Here is a 24,432-nt window from a genome sequence, read left to right on the forward strand (position 1 = left end):
GTTCTGGAGAGGCTGTGTCCGCCAGCGGGTTCCAGTTCCCCAGAACGGCCGTACAACTTCAAGTGGCTCTGCAGGAGGAATGAGACAACATCCCCCAGGCCATGATCGACAACCTGGTGATGTCCATGCGTCGCCGGTGCAGCGCTCTGCGTGAGGCTAATGGTGGACACGCACTTTATTGAAGTTTGTGAACTTGGATCATCGACCCCCATTGTGTTCTTCCTGCCATTACTCCAGGACATTAATTGATCCTAATGCTCGCAAATTAAAGCCACTTTATTGATAAAGTTGAACTGTTATTTTTTGGATCACAACTACAAGTTTTTCTTTGTGCGTTTATATTTTTGTTGACTGTATATACATGGAGAAACTTTGCTCTCGGCAGGAAAAAAACAGCATTTGGAGTTCTTGTTGTTCTTGTTATAGGTTATTATGGGATTATTTTACTGGTCCGGGCCATTTGAGATCAAATTATTGCTCTATTAGGGCTTTCACTCCGGCACTGGTTCCGGTTTGCAAAAGTTTGTTATAATCTGCAGTCTCACATTATTTGCACACTGAGCCGTTAATTAAAGGAACAACTGGAGTCAAAGACACTTGATAATAAATATTATAAAGAATCTTCACTTATTTATTAAAACAAACACCATTAAAACACGTCAATTGGAGCAGACTCATTCCACATTTCTGATGAAGAGGGCGATGAAGACGCAGCCCAACAGCGACGCGGTCGAGGCCGAGAGCACCACCACAATCACACTTCCTGCCAAGTTGACCAAAGCGCCGAGTCCCACGCCCACTATGATCTGAGCCAGCTGGACCATGCAGGTGAGCGCCGCACAGTCCACGCCGGTGCCGCGCGGACTTTCATCGTTTCCGTGCCTTGTCATTTTCTCCTGGAGATGGACGATTGGAGCAACAGAGGAAAAGAAAAATAAGCGCACGATCTGATGTTATCACTGTTATCAAATTAGCATAGACAGAATCAACTTTGTGAAAACAAAAATAAAGTAGATTAAGAGACAGTCTCATATACTGTGTTCATGGTTTCAGTTGCAATTTTTCCAGACCGTCTCCTAATTTCAAGTTATTGTTTTTGAAATCGATTTTTATGAGTCCAAACCTACTCGGACTTGCCTTCCGTCCAAATGTCATGAAGAGACATTTAAAATCCTATTTTCTTCCAGATAGGGACGCCCTGCTGATTTAATGGAACGCGCCGTATTTAAATGCCAAGTGCACGTTTGTTGTCCACAGATTTTCTCTGAATGTGAAGTGAAATCCTGATTTCTGACACGGATTATGTTGACAGTCACTATTAGTGGACAGAATGATTATCATTGCGCCAACAGGAGCATTCATATCGACGTTGAGTGTAAGATTAAGTGTAGGCAATTTGTTCAGTATCAGGCTCGGGATCAAGTAGAAAAACAGCCGTCATATAGCGATATAGTAATCATTTCCCAGGAATCACTGCCTTCTTTTATTCCTTTGTGTGATACTGTGCAGTATTTAAAGGTGCATTATGTAATAAATCTAAAGCAACTGGCCGTACAATCCTCCTAATGTCACAGAGACTCAGTAATAATGTTCATATAACAAACTGAACTCACCAACAACAACAGTACAGACAAAATATTTGCATTAAAAAAAACTTTTGCGAATGCAAATCAAGATTATGCTTTAAAATCATGTTTTGGCATGTGGCTGCCCTCTACCACCATTGCAGTCAGTAGAGTCGCAGTTGCCGAGCAAGCATGGGTTGCCAGTTAGGTCAGAAAACGAGACCTAAAAGACCTTGGTATTTTGAATTTGAGTGTAGTAACCGTCTTTGGCCACATTCTTACATATGGCGCCTTTAAGGCTGAACAATTTTGACTAAATATCTAATTGCAATGGTGAATGGTGATTTTTTTTTAACTCATTTTCAATCGAAAAACATATTTAAAATGATTATTTGTGCAGATCTGTAAGAAACAAACATGTTCTCTTCAGTCTGTAGAGTCAGAGTTAGCCCTACTAACATTATGAAAGTGTTCAATGTTCAGAAAGAATTATAAAAGAATTATGAAAGAAGTATAAATAACTAGAATCGGCAAAAAAATGTCTTGATTCAACTCAACTCAAACTATATTTCTAGAGCACCCTTAAAACAACAATGCACAAATGGAAGATATACAATTACAGTAATCAGTAAAAACAATAAAACACAAAATTGCATGTTCTCATTTCATATGGCTCAACCTTTCTTTATAACCAGTACATGCTGTAGTTTCTATACCACTTACTTTACTTAGTAACCTAGCAACCTTTTCTCTGGACAAACAGACCCAAAAAGTGACAGGTGCAGTGTAATACGCGGGGAAAGAGGAGGACACTGATTAGAAGACGCCACTTAATGAAGTCTTTGGCAGTAAGTAGAGGAAACAAACACATTGTTTTTTATTGGTTCCCCTTGTAATACTTTAACCTTGCAGAGCTCCAGATGAGCAGCTTGTTTTCATGAGTGGATCCGTGCTTTGTGCCAAGAAAAAACCCGTGAATGTAGACGTAATTTTTCATTGTTTTCAAGACAGACTCAAACTGAAACCTACATGATTTTTTCTCCCCACACTATAAATAATAAATAAAAGGAACATCCTAACAGTTCTGTTTGTTTTTGTTCTCTAAAGTTTTTATTTTAATCCTATGCCGCATACATCTAAACATTCACGCAGCGAGTACAGTACCTGTTCTTCGCGCTGGTACTCTGCGATCAGGTTGAATGGGACGGTGTAGAGCGTGCTGGACATGACTCCGAAGACGGTGCAGAGGATGAGCGTGGTGATGATGTTGGGGAAGAGGCCAATGAGGCTGGTGCCCATACCAAACACAAAGTAGCCCATGAAGTATAAGCCCTTCAAGCCGATGTACTGGAGAAGGAAACGTTGCACATCTAAAAAAAAAACACACAAGCACACGTGAACTGTCAGAGAAAAGCTGAAAAGAAATTGGGGCATGGACGAAATCACGATAAAGTCAGACAATAAGGAGTTTGCATGTTCTCCCCATCTGTGTGTGTGCATGGGTTTTCTCCAGGTTCTCTGGTTTCCTCCCAAAGTCCAAACACGTGCAGATTTGGGGATTAGGCAAATTGGATACTGTGGTGTGAGCGTGACAGCGGATAGTTGTTTGTCTGTTTGTGCAGGGTGAACCCCACCTTTCACCCTTTGTCAGCTGGGATTGGCACCAGCGACCCTCATGTGGAGGATGAAGCAGTAGAAGATGGATGGATGAATGAATGAAAGTCAGACAATTAAAGGCTTTTGAGAATCAGATTCAGATTGAAAAAGGCAGAAAGCAGTTGATTTTAAACGCCTTTACGAACACTTTCACACACCTAAGGTACAACATTCAAAGAAATACTTTTTTTTTAAACATTATATCGATATACTATGAAGTATTCGGGCCAAAACTGAGGTCTTTTTAAAAAATTTTCTTTGTTTTAAAAATCTTTCTAGAATTAAGTTGTAATGTTAAGTGAACAAAGTTGTAATCTTTCCAGAAAAAAGTTGTAATATTATGAGAATAAAGTCGTAATCTTTCCAGAATAAAGTCAAAATATTATGAGAAAAAAGCCGTAATCTTTCCAGAATTAAGTCGTAATATAAAAGTTATAAAGTTTTACCAACAATCTATGCTACTGCGTATATATAACTGCCATTGTCGTTCTATAAACATGTACTACACTGTCAGATGTATCCTGTCTAAACCTATATTTTTATATATAATATATATATATATGCTCCTGGTCCCTCTCTTGTGTCTCTACCTCACCTCGCTCTTGTCCTGTCTGTCCCTCACCCCTTGTCTGTTGTCCCATTTTTCCCTTTCACCCCAATCACTTGAGGCAGATGTTGCACATTGTTAGAGTCTGGCTCTGTTTTTTTATTTTTTCCTCTCCACTGATGCGTAGTGCTTTACTCTTTGTGTGGATTGTCGGGTTTCTCTGCTCTCTGTAACGCTGTAAATGTTTCACTCGGGTCAGTTCTCGAATGTAGTGAGAGCAAACAACCATCAAACAAACAAACAAACAAACAAACAAACAAACGCATGGCTCAGCACAGGAAGGCCACCTCCTCAAGTGAAGTTCCCTTGGAGCAGAATCACCTCCAGCTACATGTCCCTTTTGTCTTATCTGAGACTGTTATTCGTCTTCAGGTAACAGCTCTGACAACAACCAGGAGCACAAACAATCATAGTGACAAGGTGTTGATCATGAAACAGCGTAGTGTGCACATCAGTCTGTCAGAAAAAAAAAAACAACAACTCTGAAAGCTTAAAGGTACATTGTGTAATTGTGTCTCAAGTTGGTGCTTGACGACAGCACGGACTATTGGTTTCCACTGCATGGTTATTTGGCTTTTCCATTAGCAACAGTACCTGGCACCTGGTCCGTCGATTCACAGGAACAGGCACAAGAATCGAACTGAGCAATGGTGAACTGTAGATCAGTTAAAAAGACTGGAAATGTGGGTTAATCTCAAACATTTAGCAAAAAGGAAACAGGGGGAAAAAAAATCGATTCACATAGGAATCGCGATTCTAATCATCCACGATTCTGAATCGATTCATAAACTTCAAAAATCGATTTAAAAAAAATAATTATATATATATATATATTTTTTTTAAAGTTTCTATTTTGACAAACCACACAAAACACCAGTTTGTGTCATTTGTGTGCAGTTTATTTTTGTAACTTCTGGGAGAAAAAGGCGGCTAGCTAGTTATTTTTTTGTACAGTAAGTACGTTTTTATTTGTTTTGAATGAATAAATGTTAACTTTTGTCTTAAGTTTGGCTTTGTGCGATCACATTATCACATTATCTTATACAAACTGTATTGTTTTGATGCCATAATTTGCCTTAACACACTATGCATTGTATGAATGAAATTGGTTGAATCGAGAATCGATTTTGAATCGAATCGTAATTAACTGATTAATGATCGAGTTGCACTGAAAACAACTGCTTTACAAGTCACGGGTCACTAGTTTGTGTGTGTGTGTCGTTTCATGCAGCCGCTGTGGTGACCCCGTCCACGTTGAGGAGGTACTGGAAAACCAACCAAACTGTGTAGAGTCGAGCCGAGCTGGGACCATGTAGTGGAAACACGGCATAATGTGTCATGCAACCGCAATGGAAAAACAATCACTTTAAAACAATTTAAATCAGAAACTGATTTTACTAATGTAAGTTTCTTGGAGTCCAGCTCTGATAACCTCAAACTCCAATTAGTTTTGTCCTCCCTCCCTCCCCCTCCCTTTTTTTTTTCCATTTTACCAGTCTCCATTCACTATGGCAACACAAAGACGTGAGGCACTCAAACGACTCACCTCTGTAACTACATGTACTGTGTATTTTAGGACATATTCGTACACTTACACTTTAATGCAATAACACGAGTACTTACAGGAGTAGAGAGCGGACGAGACCGCGTTAATGCAAAGTCCCCAGCAGCCTACTTCAACTCCTCTCTCATATGTGAGGTAGGCTGTCGAGTTGTGTTCTGCGTATGGATTTCCTTTGTACACAATCTGCAATAAAAACATAGAAAAAAACACAGGAAAGTGTCACTCACTTCCCAATGGGAGAAACTGTTACAACACTTTTGTCCATCTGTCTCGTGAAAAATTGAGCCTATGTCTCAGTTCTGTAAAAAATTAATCATGAAACTCACATCCTCAGTGTCATTTCTGTAAATAAAAGGTAATTACATATGAGGTGTAAGAAGATCAGTAGTGAATACCCAACTCATATACAGGAGGTTCATTGTAAACTACAGGCTATAATATTCTGTCCTTGATGCATGCTCTCATATTTTATTCAAAAGCAAGGTGATTTCCCTTTAAGTCAACACAAGACCCACGGGCTACACATGTATTCTATAACGCTGCCTGCAGAGTTAGCTCATATGTTGATGCCTTATATCTCAGTGAACCATGGTGTGAAGCATATGCTTTGATCAGCGAGCACGCTGTGAAACTCTGAAGGATTCCCACACGTCAACTGATGATTACGCACAACACACACACACACACACAGCCTCCATCTGCGCTCAGAGAAAGACGACTTAATGTAGCTCGTCACTTTGTCTCGTCTGACGTGAAATCACACTTTGAATTGCAAATAATGATGCATTTAAATGTCAACAACAGCGACAACAAAACCCAAATATACACTTTGCAATGTCAAAGAGTTAAAGCTGCATTCCAGAGAAGACAGAAACACAATTAACTTGACATGAAAAAAGATATGGATTATATCAAGATGTGAAATACTGTGTCAGTGATATTGTGTATACACAAGTAGAATTATTATTCTGGGCCTCAAACTCTATTTATGTGTTGGTTTCTTGTTCCAAAAAAGCCTCGGTACCCCTCTCAAAAATGGAGGAGAAAGGAGAAAGACACGGCTCTGCTGTGTGAAAATTAGGGGCGTCACAATCACAATTGTAAATTGATTATTGATCACAACGACATCACAATCTCGTTCTTCTGAAGAAAAGGTGGAATGGATCCACGCCACATTTAACCACGCCCCCCCCAGTGTGACAAATAAACAGAGTTTTGGTTGTAGCCATTGTAGCACAAACACACATTACCTCCTTCTGCTAACCCGAAGCTGCTGCCACACTGACCGAATGCGAACCCCCTCCCACTTCTCTGAAATCACCAGTGTGAAGATATTTTGCGTTCGCCGTGAGTTTTGTCAACAATGTTCAAGACAAGAAAACCACGGTGGGTAAACTATGCTATGTTATGTTACGCATACATCATAACGACAAAGACAAAACTTCCTCAAAATTCAAGCGACCCTAAAGCGATTATTAGTGCTATAGACGCGTTTGTAGAATCAGACATGTGACCTTATTCAGTGGTGGAAAACTCTGAATTTTAACATTTAATTAACGTACTGAAACCACGCTATGGAATGCCAAACAGGTCAAGGCATTGCCTTCCATGTACGATACCGTTAATGGAGGTCAGAGGTCAGATTTAGTGACCTTAATAACAGATTGCTGGACCTTCAGAGCAACACACTTAGTTTCCAACTGATTGGTTATTGTTCAATTCAATTCAACATTCATCACAACATATCTATCTATTATCTCAAGGCACTGTACATAGACAACAATTTCAACTGTTGCATTCATATTGTGAATAAACGATTTACATTTGACAATAAGGCCTTAGTGTGGTGCATTGCAAATAAATGACACCGTGTAGACACGCGAAATGGGAATTAAAAACTGACTAAACTAGACAGAAAAAAGTCTAAGAAACTAGTCTAGTAGTCAAAAAAATGGCAGACCCATCTGTGCTAAAAGAAAGGAATCTAATCGAGGATTTGGCAAATTGCGTCACCCTTAATTATACAAGAACACAGTGTAACACTGGGTGTAACCGCAGCATCTTATTTCCATAGTATATCAAATGTGGCATCCTACATTTACCACGGTGTTTTCAATTTGAGACTGCTTTAAACACTAAGACACTGACACCTAGTATTAGCATCCATCCTTAGTTATCTGATGACAGCCAGACTGAGCAGGTCTGAATGGCCACAATGCATCCTCAGATCTGATTAGAAACCGCCTTCTCAGCTGACATTGTGCAGTTTCACATTACTACACTTATCAGTCCTCATACATTCATTCATTTAGTTGCAAGCTACTGTCACAAAATCAATATCGATTGCCTTTTCATTACGGTCAAATCTTCTTTTATAGCATGTGGAAAGCTTTGATTCACTCAGCTCGTCTTGTCTCTTTTTTCCCCCTCTCTTTCTCGCTCTCCTTTTGACACTCACTCACTCAAACACATGCCTGCATATCATTAAACTTGTTAAAATTATAATTGTGTCAGTGTGAAGTCATGAAGTCAGTGTGTAATTGAATAAATTATTATTAGACCTTAGAGCTCGGAATGGGGTGCAAAGAAAGGTAAGATGGTGCCAAATCATTTAGCGCTTTAAAAACAGACAGTAACATTTGAAAATCAAGCCTGAAACAAATAGGAAGCAAGTGGAGCGAGCCTGTCAAAAGACGAGCGGTGGTGTTCTGGACCAGCTGGAGTCGCTGATCTAGATGACTGATCTACATAGAGAGAAATACAGTAATCCAGCCGAGATGCTATGAAAGCACGGATCAGCGTCTCAAAGACTTTGCGAAGGAGAGAGCTAGACCTTCACCATGGCGATGAGAACAGTTGTACTTTGTCCCAATCTGGTTATGATCGGATCACTGAGGACGGATGTTAATACCAGTTCTAAACAGGGCCTTAAGTGTGCTGCTTTACATATTTTACACATATTACCGTTAGATCTGAACACATTTTGTCAACTCCTACAAGTGTAAGTGTTGAAAAGACGTTTGAAAAAAGTTTGGTAAAGGTCCCGTTAGAGAGAGTAGGGAGAAGTAAGAAGTGCTGAGCTCATTACTGGCAAACAAAAGTCCTGGTCCCTCTGGAGTCTGGACAACTATCAGCGCCGTTGTCTGAGGAAGGCACACATAAACCACCCAGCACACAGCCTGCATATTGGCCAACTGGCAGATTATACCACAGCATCGCATCCCAGAAACGACAAATGAAGATTAGATTCTAACATCAGTATTCTGAATGAACCCGATGGCAGTTACATTTTGAGATGATTGTGTGAGTGTGTGTGTGTGTGTAGATGTTCAAGATGTTCAGCATGGCAGAGCCAAAGGTGACATTTTAAAATATCTTTTCTTTTCTCTTTTTTTTTTTGCCAGATGCAAATTTACTCTGCAAAAAAAGGGACTCCTCATCTAAATTTCACAACAGATTTGATGAAAGCAGGGGGAAATGACTGGGAAATGAGCCGGAGCTCAGACAGATGGCAGCCTTAATCACACACTCCCCCCTTTGTGAAATGAATGCGGTTTTTTTAACTTAAACATTTTAAACATTTATTTCTTTGTTTACCTGTCCCATAAAATCGGTGAAGAAGAGCATATTGCAGAGGAAGGCCGTCCATCCGAGCAGGTGACTGACGCACAGGTAGCGGTAGTGTTTTGGCATGTTGATGAAAGCTTTCATCAGGGACCTAATCGTCATCCTCTTCTGTGCCTGTGGAAACATGCAAACATTAGATTCCTCTCACAGTAGCACTCGTTGCTATATCGTTCTATTTCAGCGCTAGAATGAAACAATAAAACCTTGAAGCGAAAGGGGATCAATGTAAGATTCTCGTATTCAGCACTCCACCAAGGTTTTAGAAGAGCAGATTATGAAATATTAAATTAAGTAATATTATTTAAATGAAAATGTATTGGATTCAGTCAGACGTCACCTGCGATCATGGATCCCTTTTTTTAATCTATAAACATATATAAATGTTATATTAACCTCACTATTGCGTAACAGACTGAGGAGGTTATTTTAGTTCTTCTGCAGAGAAAAAACCTTGTACCTGGGAAATAAAAAAAATAAATTTCCCTATTTTTAGTACCTTGTGTTTGGTAAGTCTAAGTCTTAAGAGCTTAGTATGTGGATGTGTGTTTAGAATAAAAACTTGTGAACATAAAATGTTTGTCTACAGTGTTATTTTTGTAATATGGATATGGATAATGTATGAATTACAAAACTATTTATGCACGTACAATAGTTTTACCATGGGTTTTTAAGATTAACAAATCCAGAAGATACACACTATATTAGGTACAGCTGTTTAAATGCTTGTTAACACAAATATTGAGCTATTTCGGCATGAAGACGTGGTCAAAAACAACCTGTCGCAGTTCAAGCTGAGCAACACAACGAGGAAGAAAAGTGATTTAGGTGACTTTGAAAGAGGAAAGGTTCTTACGAAAAACGATTGATCAATACAATGAACAAAGGGTCTTGTCATTTCTATTTGAATCCAGACTGAGAAAGTACAACAACTGTAGAATTTGCCCAGATGTTCATTGAGGTTACTAGTAGATAAATAGCCAGAACATTTTTATTCAACATTTTCTCGGGTCTCAAAACATTCCTTTCAGCTTCTGCTGCACTGCCACTGTGTCTTACGCTCATGCTCTAAAATATATATAAGAAGTCAAAACAAATGCAAATGCATGTCATATTGTGCACAATTATAATGTCAGTTTGTTTTCCACTTCCTTACTGCTACATTTATTGAATCATAACTTAGAGCCATGGTGCATCATTTAAAAAAAAAAAAATGTCTGTTAGATTCAAACCACTGAACTCACACAGCGCTAATTAAGCCCATCACCTCCACACGGCTCTCGCTGTGCTCCTCAGTATATTTAGATCTCGTGTCAACTTTGCCGCACTGCACACAGGAAGTGATTTCCTTTTATGTTCTGTGTCAAAGGGTGGAAGCGACGGCGAAACCCATGCTCGTAAAGTGGGACGGCTGCAAACGGGTTGGAGACAGGAGCATCCACAAAAAGGTCAGGCATGATAAAGAAATAAGAAATAAAAGTGCTAAGTAGAACCATATAAGGCTCTTCGGCTTGCACTCATAGGAGAACCCGTTTTGGCTAGGAGAACCCTTGTGGAGGGTTCCACCAAGAACTCTTTTAAAACCCTTTATTCAGGAAAGGGGTTTTAAAGGGTTCTCTGGATCAAAATGGTTCTTACTGGAACCATTAGTGTTACCAAGAACCCTTGAAAAACCCTTCTTTTGGGAAATGGTTTTTCAGAAGCAAATGGTTCCAGGTAGAACCTCAACCTTTGTAGAAGGACCCTTTTGGAACCCTTATTTCTAAGAGTGTAGCACTTCTTGACAGATAATGGACACTGCTGACAAATCATGTTACATGGCTGCTGTTACACGCCGCAGTGTATTCTGCTTACCATACACATAATTCTTCATCTCACAGATCACATACCTCCTTGTTAGGCTGCTTGGCACTGGACGTCACTGAGTTGGCCTCTCCCAGGGCAGAGAATGATCGAGGCCTAAGGTCTGGCAGAGATGTTCGGACGCTGTCTTTTGACAATGTTCCGTAGCCATTGCAGTGGGATCCCAGTATGAGGAGGGCATTAGGGGGTGAAGACTCCGAGGCAGATTCGTCCTTGCCCAGAGGTTCCTCTGGAATGCTGAAGAGATGCACAGTGAGGAAGATGCCCCAGGTCAACGCTGTGAAGAAAAAGATGACCTGGTACTCTGAGCCCAGCAACTGGCCCAGCACGGAATGGCCCCAGTCCATCGCTCCCACCAGGTAACCAAATGCTCCACCCAGGCCTGTAACACACAGGGGAAATACTGGAGTTAAGGCACCATGCAGATGGAAAATGATTGCTCGCGTAAGGAGTACATTCAGCTGTACCTGTTAGTATTCAAGTATCAATAAATATTCAGATGTGGCGGTGTGTTGATGTCCCTGGAGGAGACACTTAACTGAATTTGCTTCTGGCAGCTATGAATGGGCATGACAGATGTGCGACAGAAAAGGATGCACTGTAGGAATGTGGGAGTGAATCAAAAAACCATAGCGTAAAAAGGCTTTGAGTGGCCACAAAGGCTCGATTGTGCTATGCAAAACAGGAGTGGATGGTGTCTATAACTTTCTTATTACTGGACTAGCAGCTCGAGCACAGTCTCTACTAGTGTGAGCGTGTTTGTCAAATACATTGCATAATAATATCATTAGATACACACATCCAGTTGCCTGTTAACACAAACGACAAATCAGCCAAATCACGCAGCAGCAACTCAGTGCACTTAGGCACGTAGTCAAGGTCAAGGAGACCTGTTGCGTGGTTGTTGGTTGCCCAGATGGTCTGAGTATTTCAGAAAGTGCTGATTTACTGGCGCTATCACACACAGACAACTCTAGAGTTGACAGCGAATGTATCAAGGACAAAATGCCGTTTGGTGCCAGAACTCGTCAAGTAGAATGACCGGGCTGGTTCCAAATGATGATAAAGCATGATGAACTCCAAACAAGATGTGGAAAAGTCCATTTTTTGAACACAAACAACCTCTTGATCAATGAAGGAGAGCTACAGCAGTAGAAGATGTCACTGGTTACTGCTCGTAGAACATTACAAAACACTACACTTCAGGTACACAGGACATAAGAGGCTGTTGTGTGGCCGAGAGTAGAGACTAGAATAGAATCAGTTATTTCAGCTGAAAGAAGCAGCAGATGTTCATGTTGTAGTAAACAGTTGCGAATAATTTTTGCAGGGAATTATTGGTATATCTAGCCTCTAAGTAAGGGGTCTCCAAATCGGGGGCCCGGGCCACCCCAGTTGATGTCTGGCGGCCCTATACGTAAGTTTATCACGTTATTATATTCAAGGTTTAATTACATATAAGCTTGTCTCGTGTTTTTCTACTTTATTTCTGTCTGTTTTTGTTACTTACAGATTCATTGTGCATCATAAATATGTTGTTGTTGTTGTAAACTACACATCAAAACAAACACTTTTACTTTGAAATGGTGTGCAATATCGTCTTTATATTTTAATTGCAACATCATGACGTAGGTATGTATTATATAACTTTAATTCCTATATATACATACATATATATATATATATATATATATATGTATATACATATACAAACGTGTATATGTATATACATACATATACATACACACACATATATATATATGTGTGTGTGCATGTATATGTAAATATATATATATATATATATATATATATATATATTTGTGACAGAGAGACTTAAATATTGTCAAGGCCAGTTGCTGTAAATAGCATATTGTGAGTAGCACCGCTCTTTAGAGAATGACCACTACAGTTTGTGTTATTGTTATTGTGGCTCCACTTAAATCCACCTTTACTTCTGCTGCGGGCATGTTCAGTTGCTCCCTCATTCTTCTGTACCCTCAGTCGTCTTTATCAATCCATTTTGTTTCAGCACTTCCTCACTGAGAATCATATTATTTCATGAAAGGAAAGGAAAGGAAAGGCTGCACGATTTTGTTGCATCACACATACATCAAATGATGCATAGGAAATGTCTTAAATTATGGAGTAGAAATGAGGCATGTCAGATTATTATTTTAGATAAAGCTCAGTGGGTTATATAACGTAGTCAAACTCATTATTTCCAGGCAGTGGTTGAGGCCTTTCGGTTATTTGGATTGGCACTTTGTCATTAAGACTAATTGGTTTCGTTAAAAGCTAAAAATGAGTCTGTCTATTCTCATATAACATACACAAAAGGAAAGTGAAAGGTCTGATAACTTCGAGAAACATCTGAATTATTAAAAGAAAAAGTGCCTCGCTCAGTATGTAAATGGGGCTAAATCTAATGTTTGTTTGCAACTAACGATTATTTTCATAATCGGTTAATCTGTCGATTATTTTCTCGATTAATCGAGTAATCGTTTGGTCCATAGAATGTCAGAAAATGTTGAAAAATGTCGATCAGTGTTTGTCCATCCTGGACATTATGACAAACACTGATGTGAACTGATGTTCTCAAACGTCTTGTTTTTGTCCACAAACCACAAATGATTAAGTTTTAATGCTTTTTTTTGTTATGTGGAGCAAATAAACCTGAAAATATTCACATTTAAGAAGCAGAAACGATCAGAAATCTTCAAACCGATTAATCGATGATCAAAGGCACATGTGTCAAACTCAAGGCCCGGGGGCCAGATGTGGCCCGCCACGTCATTTTATGTGGCCCGCGAGTGATTAATTGGTCTTAAAAATCTGTGTTAAAGGTCACATAGAGTGGTCCTGTTGCACATATATGTCAGTTATGGAGGTCTACTTACATACATTAACTTGTTTTTATGGTCAAAAACCTGCTAGTTGCTGTAAACGAGCCGATAGAAATCTGTCCTTCTTGAAGCTCTTGTCAGCCACGCTATTTCAGACATAAATCTCGCCTGAGAAGACAGACTGTATTGTGATTGGCCAGTACCCCGGAAGTGACATTCGGCACACCATCTCTCAGAAGCGCAGCTCCCCCTTCTGGAACGGTGGATGCACTGCTCCTTATTATCAAAACATTGTTTTAACAGTGTTTAAAAATAGCTTCTTCACGACTCCCCGCCGCAGTCCCTTTTATGACTTTGACCCGGAGTCAGACCCAGAGTCAGAAGACACTGTCGCTCGCTCGTGAAACACCTCCACAACAGACGTTATTCTTCTTCTGTGGTTCAATGTACGCAACCGGATGTGCCCGGACTAGTGCCCGGACTAGTGCCCGGAGCAGGACGATCGGCTGTTCCGGAGAACCGCTGTTTACGTAACTATAACGGGATTTTCAGAGATCTCGCTGAGCCCGAGATTACAATAAAACACAGCGTTCTCAGCAATGGCTGAACTGTTTGTTTCGAACCTTCAGGGCTTCATAAACAAGGTAATGATGCAGATACACACTAAAAAACAGCGTTAATTGGAACTTTCGGTCTAGTTCCGCTTTAAAATAGGTCTATGCTGCTTTAAGGCGTGCATTGACCATAAACTACATTTCCCACAATGCATGGCGATTGCGTGTCCCGCAAAGGGACGGCACCGCCACTAGATCGCAGAAAGACATGTACATACAGAAAGTTATTTAGTACTATGTTACAGAGTAGTTATCTTCATTTTACATTATATTTGGTTATATTTAGTAATATTTATTCTGTATGACAGTTACATCTGGCCCTTTGAGTGTAACCATTATGCTGATGTGGCCCTCAGTGAAAATGAGTTTGACACCCCTGATCAAAGTAGATTAATAATCGATTAATCGAGTTATTGTTTTAGCTCTACTTTCATCATAGTGAGGACCCATCCTTAGCCCCTTGCCCTAACCTTTACCATTTAACCCCCCCAAAAATCCTTTAAAGATGTGAAGAACAGTCAAAATGTCCTCACTATAGTGTATAATTTTTGCTCCTCACAAAGCCCACAAACACACACTGCGGAATGAAATCTCTCTAAGTGCCCTGCACATGCAACCAAGGTCAAATAATCTGCTGCACAATGGAGTCAGATCGTTAATAATGAAGCTCCAGACACATTTCTTGATACTTTTAAGAGACAATTAAGACAATGCTGAAAACATATTGGCAATGTTAAATTAAATGACCAAATCATCATCAACAAGAAGAAAAAACAGGTCTGGATCTGGTGCTTGACCAAGACCTCTTCCTTCCACCAGCTTCAGAAGTATGTAACCCTTCTGACATAACGTAACGATGACAACAACAAAGGTTCATAACCTTCTTTGCGGAGGTAAAAGACACGTTTGATTCATTCAGCGGCATTTCCACTTGTCCCGATCGTGCCGTCCTCAAGAGACATGTACAGGAGCTCCCGACAAGTGGCCTCGACGAATGAAGGCCATTTTTCATCTCAGCGAATGACAGGTAAAGTAATAAGCACTTCATGAGTCACTTCTGTTCCGCATCACGGTCCACACAGCTTTAACATTCATGTCCACACACATTCGTCATGTGCCTCTGACGTCCTGTAATGTAATGAGGCGAACGCTCTGTAAATATAAAAACACTATATAATATATACGCAGAGAGGCCGAAAAAGAGAGTGGAATTACTTTAGAACTGTTCCTTTAACAGATTTCACTCTAAGTGACAAAAGTAGTGGGATACACTTAAATTGCAGCAGATGAAAATGAAAGGCCTGTTATAGCGGAAACCGCTGTAGGCTAAACACGGGAGCTTACGGACGACGGGCGCACAAACGCATGTGATTATTTGTGGCTCTACCACTCGTGCTATCAAAGAGGGGAAATAACACATGATAATAATGATAATAATAATAATGCATTATATTTGGGTCGCCATACAACAACAAAATAATAACAAAAAAAATAACAGCATAAATACGCAATGATGCAGTCTACAAAAGGTCCACCGTGCACACCCTATGCGTCAACAAACAGCAGCCGGCGAACTGGTGAGAGCAGTCATTTATTGCAATATATGCCTTATAATGACACACCCATCACCCGTGTGTCAATCCCAAGTGCGCACCGATTCCAGCATTCCATAAGGAATTAATAAAATATGCAATACCTGCATTTATGTGCTCCTACACCTGTTGAGGCCACTGCCATTCAAACGTTAACCCCATAAAGTGACAGCAGATAAAAACTCAGGGGAACGCTTACGTCCATCGTCTGGGCCTGATATGCACCTGTGCCAAATGATTGATGTCAAATCTTATGTGAACAAAAACACAATTCACATAATGGAAATCGTGTCGTTTTGAAGAAAAAAGAATAATGAAACTAATGACGGAAATGTCCACAAACAGACAGGATGTTGAGGGGAAATAAGATCACAAAAGAATAACATTTCACTATAAATAGGTACAATAACGTCGCACGGTGCACTAAATCACGATAACAGGGAATAAATGATGGCGATGGAAAGTTTTCTTTTATACATGTGAAGAAATTGTGTTTATGAGGGCACCCTTTTATCCATGTACTTAGTATATGGTAGTATGGAGGAGAGAGCATAGAGATAGAGATGTAGATGGAGTAGCTGGACATTTATAAAACACAGTATGTCTGTCTGTCTGTTAGGTTTGAGCATTGATGTAGCTCCATAATAGTCTTTTACAGCCAGCATTTACTTACAAACTTATAAATCACAGAGAAAACACAGCACAGTTCTCGATCCGTCCTCTGTAAACACACACATGTGGTTGTCTACAGGGTCATGTGCCCGGCCTCTGTCTCTCTCTCTCCCTCTGTCTCTCTTAGCCAAGACCCATGACTGCAACACATGACTAGCTCAGGGTTGGATTACTGCCCGGCACTCATGCTCACATCACCCACTGCCTGTTGTATCCACCAACAAAACATAAACTTGCCTCCCAAGTATTTAAATTGTATTTGTTTAACCCTTTTACACCTAACCCTTAAAATTTGTTTTTTTTTGTTTGCTTTTTGCGTATTTTAACCATAAAAGGACCAGACAATGTCCTGTGAGTAAGTGTTTTGCCCATTTTTCCAGAATAAATGCAGCTATTTACAATTGACTGCATGTTAAAATACTGTTTTGTTCTCACTTGAACAGTATAAAACATATGTTCAATAACATGTTTCTTTGTCTCTCAATGTGCAAAAGTAGGTGAACCAAAATATGACATGTATGCACAGGTGTTCTTCCCACTCTCTCCTCTCTGGCGACAGAGACGCTGATTCGAGTGAAATTACCGTAATAACCACATGTTGGCTTTGACGTGCAACTTCTCAGCTTTCAGAAACCGTTTGGGATGTTTTCCGATAGCACAAAACTGTCGCGTAACTACAGTAATGCAAACATGTCGTCAGAGATACGCTCAGTTTTAAAGGGTTTTAATGCTGGACAGACTGGTTCAGACCTGTTGATTTTAGGGGGGGTTTGTGTAGTGGTTCGAACTTTTGCCTTTGCAGCAAGAAGACCTGGGTACAAGGGTCTTTCTGCATGGAGTTTGCACGTTCTCCCAGTGTGTGCGTGGGTTTTCTCCGGGTTCTCCGGCTTCCTCTCACAGTCCAAAAACATGCAGATTTGGGGATTAGGTAAACTGGACACTCTAGGTGTGAGAGTGTGACAGTGAAAGGTTGTTTGTCTCTATATGTGGCCAGGGTGTACCCCACCTATAGGCACAGCACTCCCCGTGACCCTCCAGGTGGCGGATAAAGCAGCAGATAATGGATGGATGGATGGATGTTAGGGGGCTTTACATGGCTGAAGTTCTCCTCCAGGCTTTCACAAATGCATCTACAGCCTTGTTCACATCAGCAAATGCATCTCAGGACATTTGCATTCATGCTATGATCCCTGGAAAAGCTTTGAATCACTTTGATTCGATGGTTTGCTGTGGTTGTCACAATACAAGTGAGTAATCTAATAATACATGGAGCCACAGCTTAATTCGATCAAAGTTAATCCGTCAAAGAAACAATTTGGACATGAAAAATAAAAGTAGTTGAGGAGAACTAAATGTTTTGTAGAGGCAGCCAAAAGCGAGTGAGAGAGTTTGACTGCATTTTATTCTCGCAGAGAGGGATTTAGTTTAAAAGGAAGCATTTAGAAATCCTTCATTAATTTTTTGTGTTTGATATTCAATTCTCCAGGCTCCACTAAGCCTGTAGTGTTGTAAAAAAGGGTTTTTTATACCCGCTGAAAGGTGCATCACCACCACTTTTATTGCTCTGCCGCTGGCATGCACTGACTTTTGGGATAATAGTGGAAGGAGACACCTGAAGTATTCTTCGCAGGTCAATGGGCAAATGTCAATTCAAAGGAGCTGATGGTTCATATAACAATAGGAACAGCCTGTCGGGCTGTGCTGAGATGCATTTTGACAATATGCACACTCCAGGAGAAGAAAACGAACAAGCTGTTGCTTACGATAACATGGTCAGACGAGCTATTTCTCCCCTCGTTTCCAGTCATTTAGCAAAAAAATCAAAAATCCTTTACAGAGTGTACAGCACGCAGACATGGGCAGGTAATTAGTGATGCCATATAATTCTGAGAGAGAGCAAATGAAGTGTGTTTCACAAAATGTCTCGTCAATTAGCTACAAATGCTGTGCCTCGTACACGGCATCACAGGCGGCAACAACCTCAGGACGCAACATTTACGCTCGCCGTATTCTTTTTTTTTCAACCACGCACTGACGAGGCAAAAAAGAGAAAAATGGTACAACCCACTATTCCTTTTATCGTTTAGACACAGTATAATGGAGTTCCTATGAATTTTCCCACAAAAAACCCTGCCCTGGTGGCCACTATGTGAATAAAAGTGAAAGTTGCTTCACTGCACAGCCATTATACAAACATTCACATGGGCGATATTTTCTATTTCTGCCTCTGACATCATCACTTTAAGCCAAAGAGTTGGGCATTCCAGCTTTTAAGAAAATCCACTTTCATTCAGAAAGGAAAACAGCAGTGGTGTCACACAAAAGAGACTGAGTCTTGAAGGTTTTAAATTCACCTGCCACCAGGCTCCTATTGGACAATAGCAGCTGTCAATCACGTTGGCGTTGACTCATAAGTGCAATGCTTTTTCCTCTATTTTCCTTTAAGTGGGAGCATAATTTACAAATATCAACGTCATTTCCCCCGGTGTGAGCATGGGTTTTCTCCGGTTTCCTCCCAATTGACCATAGATGTGAGTGTGAAAGTGGATGTTTTTTTGTTTTTTTTTACCAATTCGAACCGGTCGGCGCATTTAGACTGAAAAAAAAAACAGGCTCGGAACCAGAAAAGTTGGTACTTGAGAGAACCAAGAAATACCTGATTCTTCCCTGCGAATCGTAATCTGCCATTATGTTGCCGTTGCTGTGTTACTGTGTTAACATCCTCCCACTTTGGTTCCTCCCACTAAATTGAAATTGGAGTGAACACGGGCTGGTTTGCCAGAAAGCACCAATGTCGAACCGTGAACCGCGTCCGACTGAAAGCCCTATAGCTCTTTTCAATACATCTTTACCTTCGGGTCAGCCTCCTCCAGCAAACCAGTCACTTTTTATATATGGTCTATGGTAGTTGTACAGCCACAAAAAGGTCCACGAAGCACTTATTAGCACAAAACGATGCAGAGCAAAACATCCATCCATCATCTACCTTCTTTATCCTCCAACGGAAGGTCATCTCAACTGACATAGGGCAAACAACCATTCACTCACACTCTCACACCTACAGTCAATTTAGAGTAACCAATTTACCTTATCCCCATATTGCATGTTTTTGGACTGTGGGAGGAAGCCGGAGAACCCGGAGAAATAACCCACGCACACAGGGAGAACATGCAAACTCCTTGCAGAAAGGCCATTGTTCCAACCGGGGCTCGAACCCTGGAAACTGGGAGCCAATTCCAATTCCTATCTTAACCCTTAATCTTAACTGGCCTTGAAAACCAAGTGTTGAGGGTTATTTTGTCACTTAGAAATGGGACACCCCTTAAATGCAGATATGTCTTCAGACTGTAGGGGGCAGAATAACGCGAAAGCTGCGTCCAGTCTGTCAACTCCAAAAAAGAAGAAGAAGAACACATTTACGTCACGATTATTTATTACGATCCGTTTGTCAGTCAAGTTATTAGGTTGTCAGTTAGTTATAAGATGATACTCATACAAATACCACAACCACAGACATATTCAGCTGACAGTTACCACACACCACGACTTATTGAAAAGTAAACCATAGCAAACGATCGCTTGTCCGCACCGGCCGGCTATTGACAAAAGATCGTAAAATAAAAATAAATGTTACACAACAATGACGTCAGTAATCTATAATATGGGCCTAAACTAAGATAATACAGTGGTTTTCATCATTTTTATATCTCTATTAACAAAGAAAATACTTAATTTGTAGCGTACTCGTTTCGCTGCTTTCGGCGCCATCTTTGTTATGTGAAAACACAATGCATTCTGGGTAGCCCTTGCTCCCAAGGGTGGTCTCGGAAAATCTCAATATTGAGGGCGATACAGCCCTTAAACTCGCCCCTCAACTTAATTTTTCTGAGAATCGGGACAGCACTTGCACTAGAGGGAGCGCGCATTTTTGAGATTGAGGGATAAGCAAGGAATTGGAATTCACCCTGGGTCTTCTTGCTGCAAAGGCGAGAGCGCTAACCACTGCACCAACCGTCGGGGCCCCCACAGAGCAGAACAATCAACATGTGAAGCAGACGAAGGAAAAACTGCCACCACAGAAACATTAGAGTGCAACAGAACGAAGAGAGTCACAAACCTGTGAGGAGAGCGTGGTAGTGCAGACCCCGCTCCTTGTCCTGATGCGAACACACGTCAAACAAATAGGCCTTGATGGGCCCGTCAATGAAGTCCGCGGCGAAGTCAAACAGCACGACGCCGAGCATCACCACCACGATGGCCCACGTACTCCTCTGTGACCGGTCAACGATTAGCTCTGCAACACACACAGCAAGAACATCCGTCATCGAAGGTCAGCACAGTCAAGTTGCCTCAGGTTTCACATTTGCAGCTGTACGTACTGAATGAATAGATATCCCGAAAGAACAACTAAGTGTAATTAACCGCACAAGACAGCCAATTACCTTTGACAGGTCTCAGTGAGGCGAGGAAATGAATAAATTATGAAAATCATCAGCAAAGCTTGTGTCATTCAAAGGATTTTTTTATAATTAAGTAGAAGAGCGTGTTTCGCCAGTGATAACAACACTCAAGAAAAGGCTGAATAGATGTGACAAAGCTAAAAGTGTGACAATAAGAAAAGTTTCAAATCTGTCAACAGTATTAAGTTCAGATCCAATCAAAAGAAACAACGAGAAACTTGAAGAGGAGAGAAACCGCTCACTAATCTGAGGCAAAGCATTCAATAGCTTTTATGTGTTGTATTTCAAAGTGTGTTCGCACAGAGCTACAGCATTATATTGAACTTTTGTTAATTAATATATAGTATTAATACTTATACACCACAATTATGCCATGATATGTACAGTAGTTATTGGATAATTGCACTACATCCTGCCACCGCACAGTGTTGCTCATGAAGTATTAAAAAGTAATTTTTTTCTGGCTATTAAAAAAAATAGGAGAGTAAAAAAACCATATCTACAAAGGACCGTTCCCACAGGGCGACATGTCGCACACTTCCTGTACACTTTTTTTTAAAGAAACACCGAAATAAAATCAGTTTACCCAGAAGATTATGTTAGAAAAGCGAAATACCTTCTTGGCTGTATAATGCTTAAGACTCTCACACACTTTCATAGTGAGGACTCTCAAGGTCAAAATGTCCTCACAAAGACAATTGGTCCAACACAGACTAAAGGCATGTACACACACACACAGAGAGTCTGGTTTACATGGACTTCAGAGGACATCACATTGATTTACATGAATGTCCTGGAGGCTTACTCTTAATTTAACCATGACTACTACTGGCCTAATCCTAATCCTAACCCTGACCTTAACCTTAATCTAACCCCAACCTCATCCTAACCATACAACATGTCTTGTATAAAGTACCTTAAAGGGATACTTGAGTAAAAAAAAAAAAACTTTTTATAATATTACTTAAGTAAAAGTGACATTTACTGTACTTAAGTAGCAAAAGTAATTTTCTGATATGAAAAGTACTTTTTTTTTTTGGTAAATGATGGCCAGGTGTCTTTCAACTGGAAGGCTGTGGATTCAATTACTGGCTTGGAAATGTAGTGGAGTAAAAGCACTGAAGTACATTAACAAAGTATTTGTACTTTGTTACATTACAACACTGCCATACAGCCTGTCTTCACCTCTAAATGTAATCATTTACATTGCAGGGACTTGCTTTTTGTCCCCATAGGGAAAGACAAGTCCACATACTACGACTGTGTGAACAGACGTAGGTCCCCACAGCACACACACGCACAGTGCTAGTATCAGATATGACTCCAAAACTGTTTGAACTGTGAAAATCAAACACTTGTCCCCAGTGATTCTGTGAAACAACACAGCAGTTCTGTGATTGCGCAGAGAGGTTAGCTCGGTTTTTTTTTTTTTTTAATATTTAAAAAAATGTGCTTTGACAGATTCTTTCTTCTCGTGATGCTGCCTGGAGCCTGGCACAAGTCCAAAGAAAAGTGCTCGGAGTGAATGTGCAATGAGTTTTTGTCCCTCATCATACTTCAAAAAATGAATTTTTTTATGTTCTCCTGATAGGTGAGCTGCCGTTCAGAGAGAGAGAGATAGAGAAGATGCTGACTTCATTTTGGAGATACAGTATTTCAAAAGGTCACCCCCTGAGTTAACTCAGGCTGACAATTTAAATGAGTTTCAAACTTACAAAACTTATAGACATGAGTTAAATTAATATTTACCACATTTACCACAAACATTCACAATGAGTCAAAAACAAACTTTCAAGTTAACCTTTTGGAAAAAAGACACAACTAGCATCTGTTCTTAGGGGGATAGGGGAATAAATAGGTTTATTGCTTGTTTTCTGACAGAAACATAAAGTTCTCTGTTTGTAATATACAAGATTTACTCCATACGTCTCTTTCTGTACACCTTCTCCTCAGAGTTCAGCTGCTCCCTTAAGCGTATATATGAACACTCTTGTGCATGAATTGTGGATCTATATGTGTAACCAGACAGTTTGAGGGTAAGGAGTACTGCTGAGTATTGCTTGAATGTCCGGGAGAAGGAACTGCATGAATAATAATTGTTTTATGTAAAATTCAAAACAGAGATCACAGCACTGTCAACTTTCCACAGCTTCAGACAGTTTCACAATGCCTCTGTTTCTCTGTGCGGGAAAGAAGCGATGACGCATTTCTGCCATTCCCTCGGAGTCGGCTTCACAATAAAAGTTCACTCTGAAACTCTTACTCAAACCACCACCACCACCTCTCCCTCACCTGAGATGACAGCATCTCCATTGAGGAACAGGGTGAGTCCCAGCAGCATGAGGATGCCCAGGGTCAGGATGTAAGGCCTCCGCCGGCCCCACGCAGACCGACAATAGTCGCTGGCCGAGCCGATGATGGGCTGCAGCAGAAAGCCCAGGATGGGGCTGATGAGCCACACCAGGCTGTAGAGGCTTCGGGGAAGTCCCACGCTCAGAAGCACCGGAGTGACAAAGGCCGCCTCCACGGCGTAACAGAATTCCCTTCCAAACATGACCATGCCGTGAAGAATAAGGCGACCCCGAGAGCGTTTGGGGGGCTCCGTGGCTGCAAACACAGCTCTGTCCTCACTGTCCATGTAGTCCTCTTTGGAGCCAATGCAGTCTGTTGAGTACGGGTGCAGGGAAGTGCTCGAGTGTTCTGGGAGCTGCCAGGGCTGGGGCCGCACAGACTGGTCGTCTGATAGAAGGGTCATCGTTGAAAGAGAAGACAGAGGGGGTGAGACAACAGGAGAAGGGGAGGAAGAAGAAGAAGAAGAAGGTAAAAGTTTTGTCTCTCTTGGTCAGCCTGGTGATGGTTAAAGGTCCAGTGCACCGGTGCTCAGCTCGCAGGGCTAATCCTCCTCTCTACTGCATAGCTGAGCAATGAAGTCCACGATCCATGCGGCTTTGGGGTCTGCCTCCTGCTCCGAGGCAGAGCAGAGTTTGAACTTAAGGGAGAAGAGAATGAGAGGGGAGGAGAGAAAGCAAAGTGCGTATTTGAGAGACGACCAGGAGTCTCTGTGTGTCGTCTTCTGCAGTGATGACAGCATGAGGCAGCTCATGGGTGAGTGTCACATGTTTTTGTGAGAAACACGTGAGAGAGTGTTGTAAAAGGGCTTATTTATTCTAATGATGTATTTATTGGAATCTAATGATTAACCTGAGGTGTTTTTTGTGACTCATCTTTTGTTATGGAGGGCCCTGCTCTAACATTTATCAGTTTAATTTTCCTGCTATATGCGGGCCCCAAAAGCCACCAGGGGGCCCTAACAGCTGCATGTTCGGCCTCATTTGAGGAGAATGTGTTCGTTAAATAAAACCCTTGTAAAAA

General features: G+C 40.9%; 1 protein-coding gene across 1 annotated transcript; it reads right to left on the bottom strand.

Annotated features, from left to right (window-relative positions):
- Nucleotides 1-674: 674 nt before the first annotated feature.
- slc45a2 (solute carrier family 45 member 2) lies at nt 675-23,815 on the bottom strand (the record flags this gene model as incomplete). The annotated part of the gene is made up of 7 exons (XM_083898461.1): nt 675-896; nt 2,730-2,935; nt 5,452-5,575; nt 8,990-9,133; nt 10,906-11,261; nt 20,718-20,894; nt 23,353-23,815. 7 exons carry the CDS (start codon nt 23,813-23,815, stop codon nt 675-677), a joined length of 1,692 nt encoding a protein of 563 aa, XP_083754587.1.
- Nucleotides 23,816-24,432: the final 617 nt, after the last annotated feature.

This window comes from Microchirus variegatus (genome assembly GCF_963457635.1).
Source record: "Microchirus variegatus genome assembly, chromosome: 1".
Taxonomy (NCBI): domain Eukaryota; kingdom Metazoa; phylum Chordata; class Actinopteri; order Pleuronectiformes; family Soleidae; genus Microchirus; species Microchirus variegatus.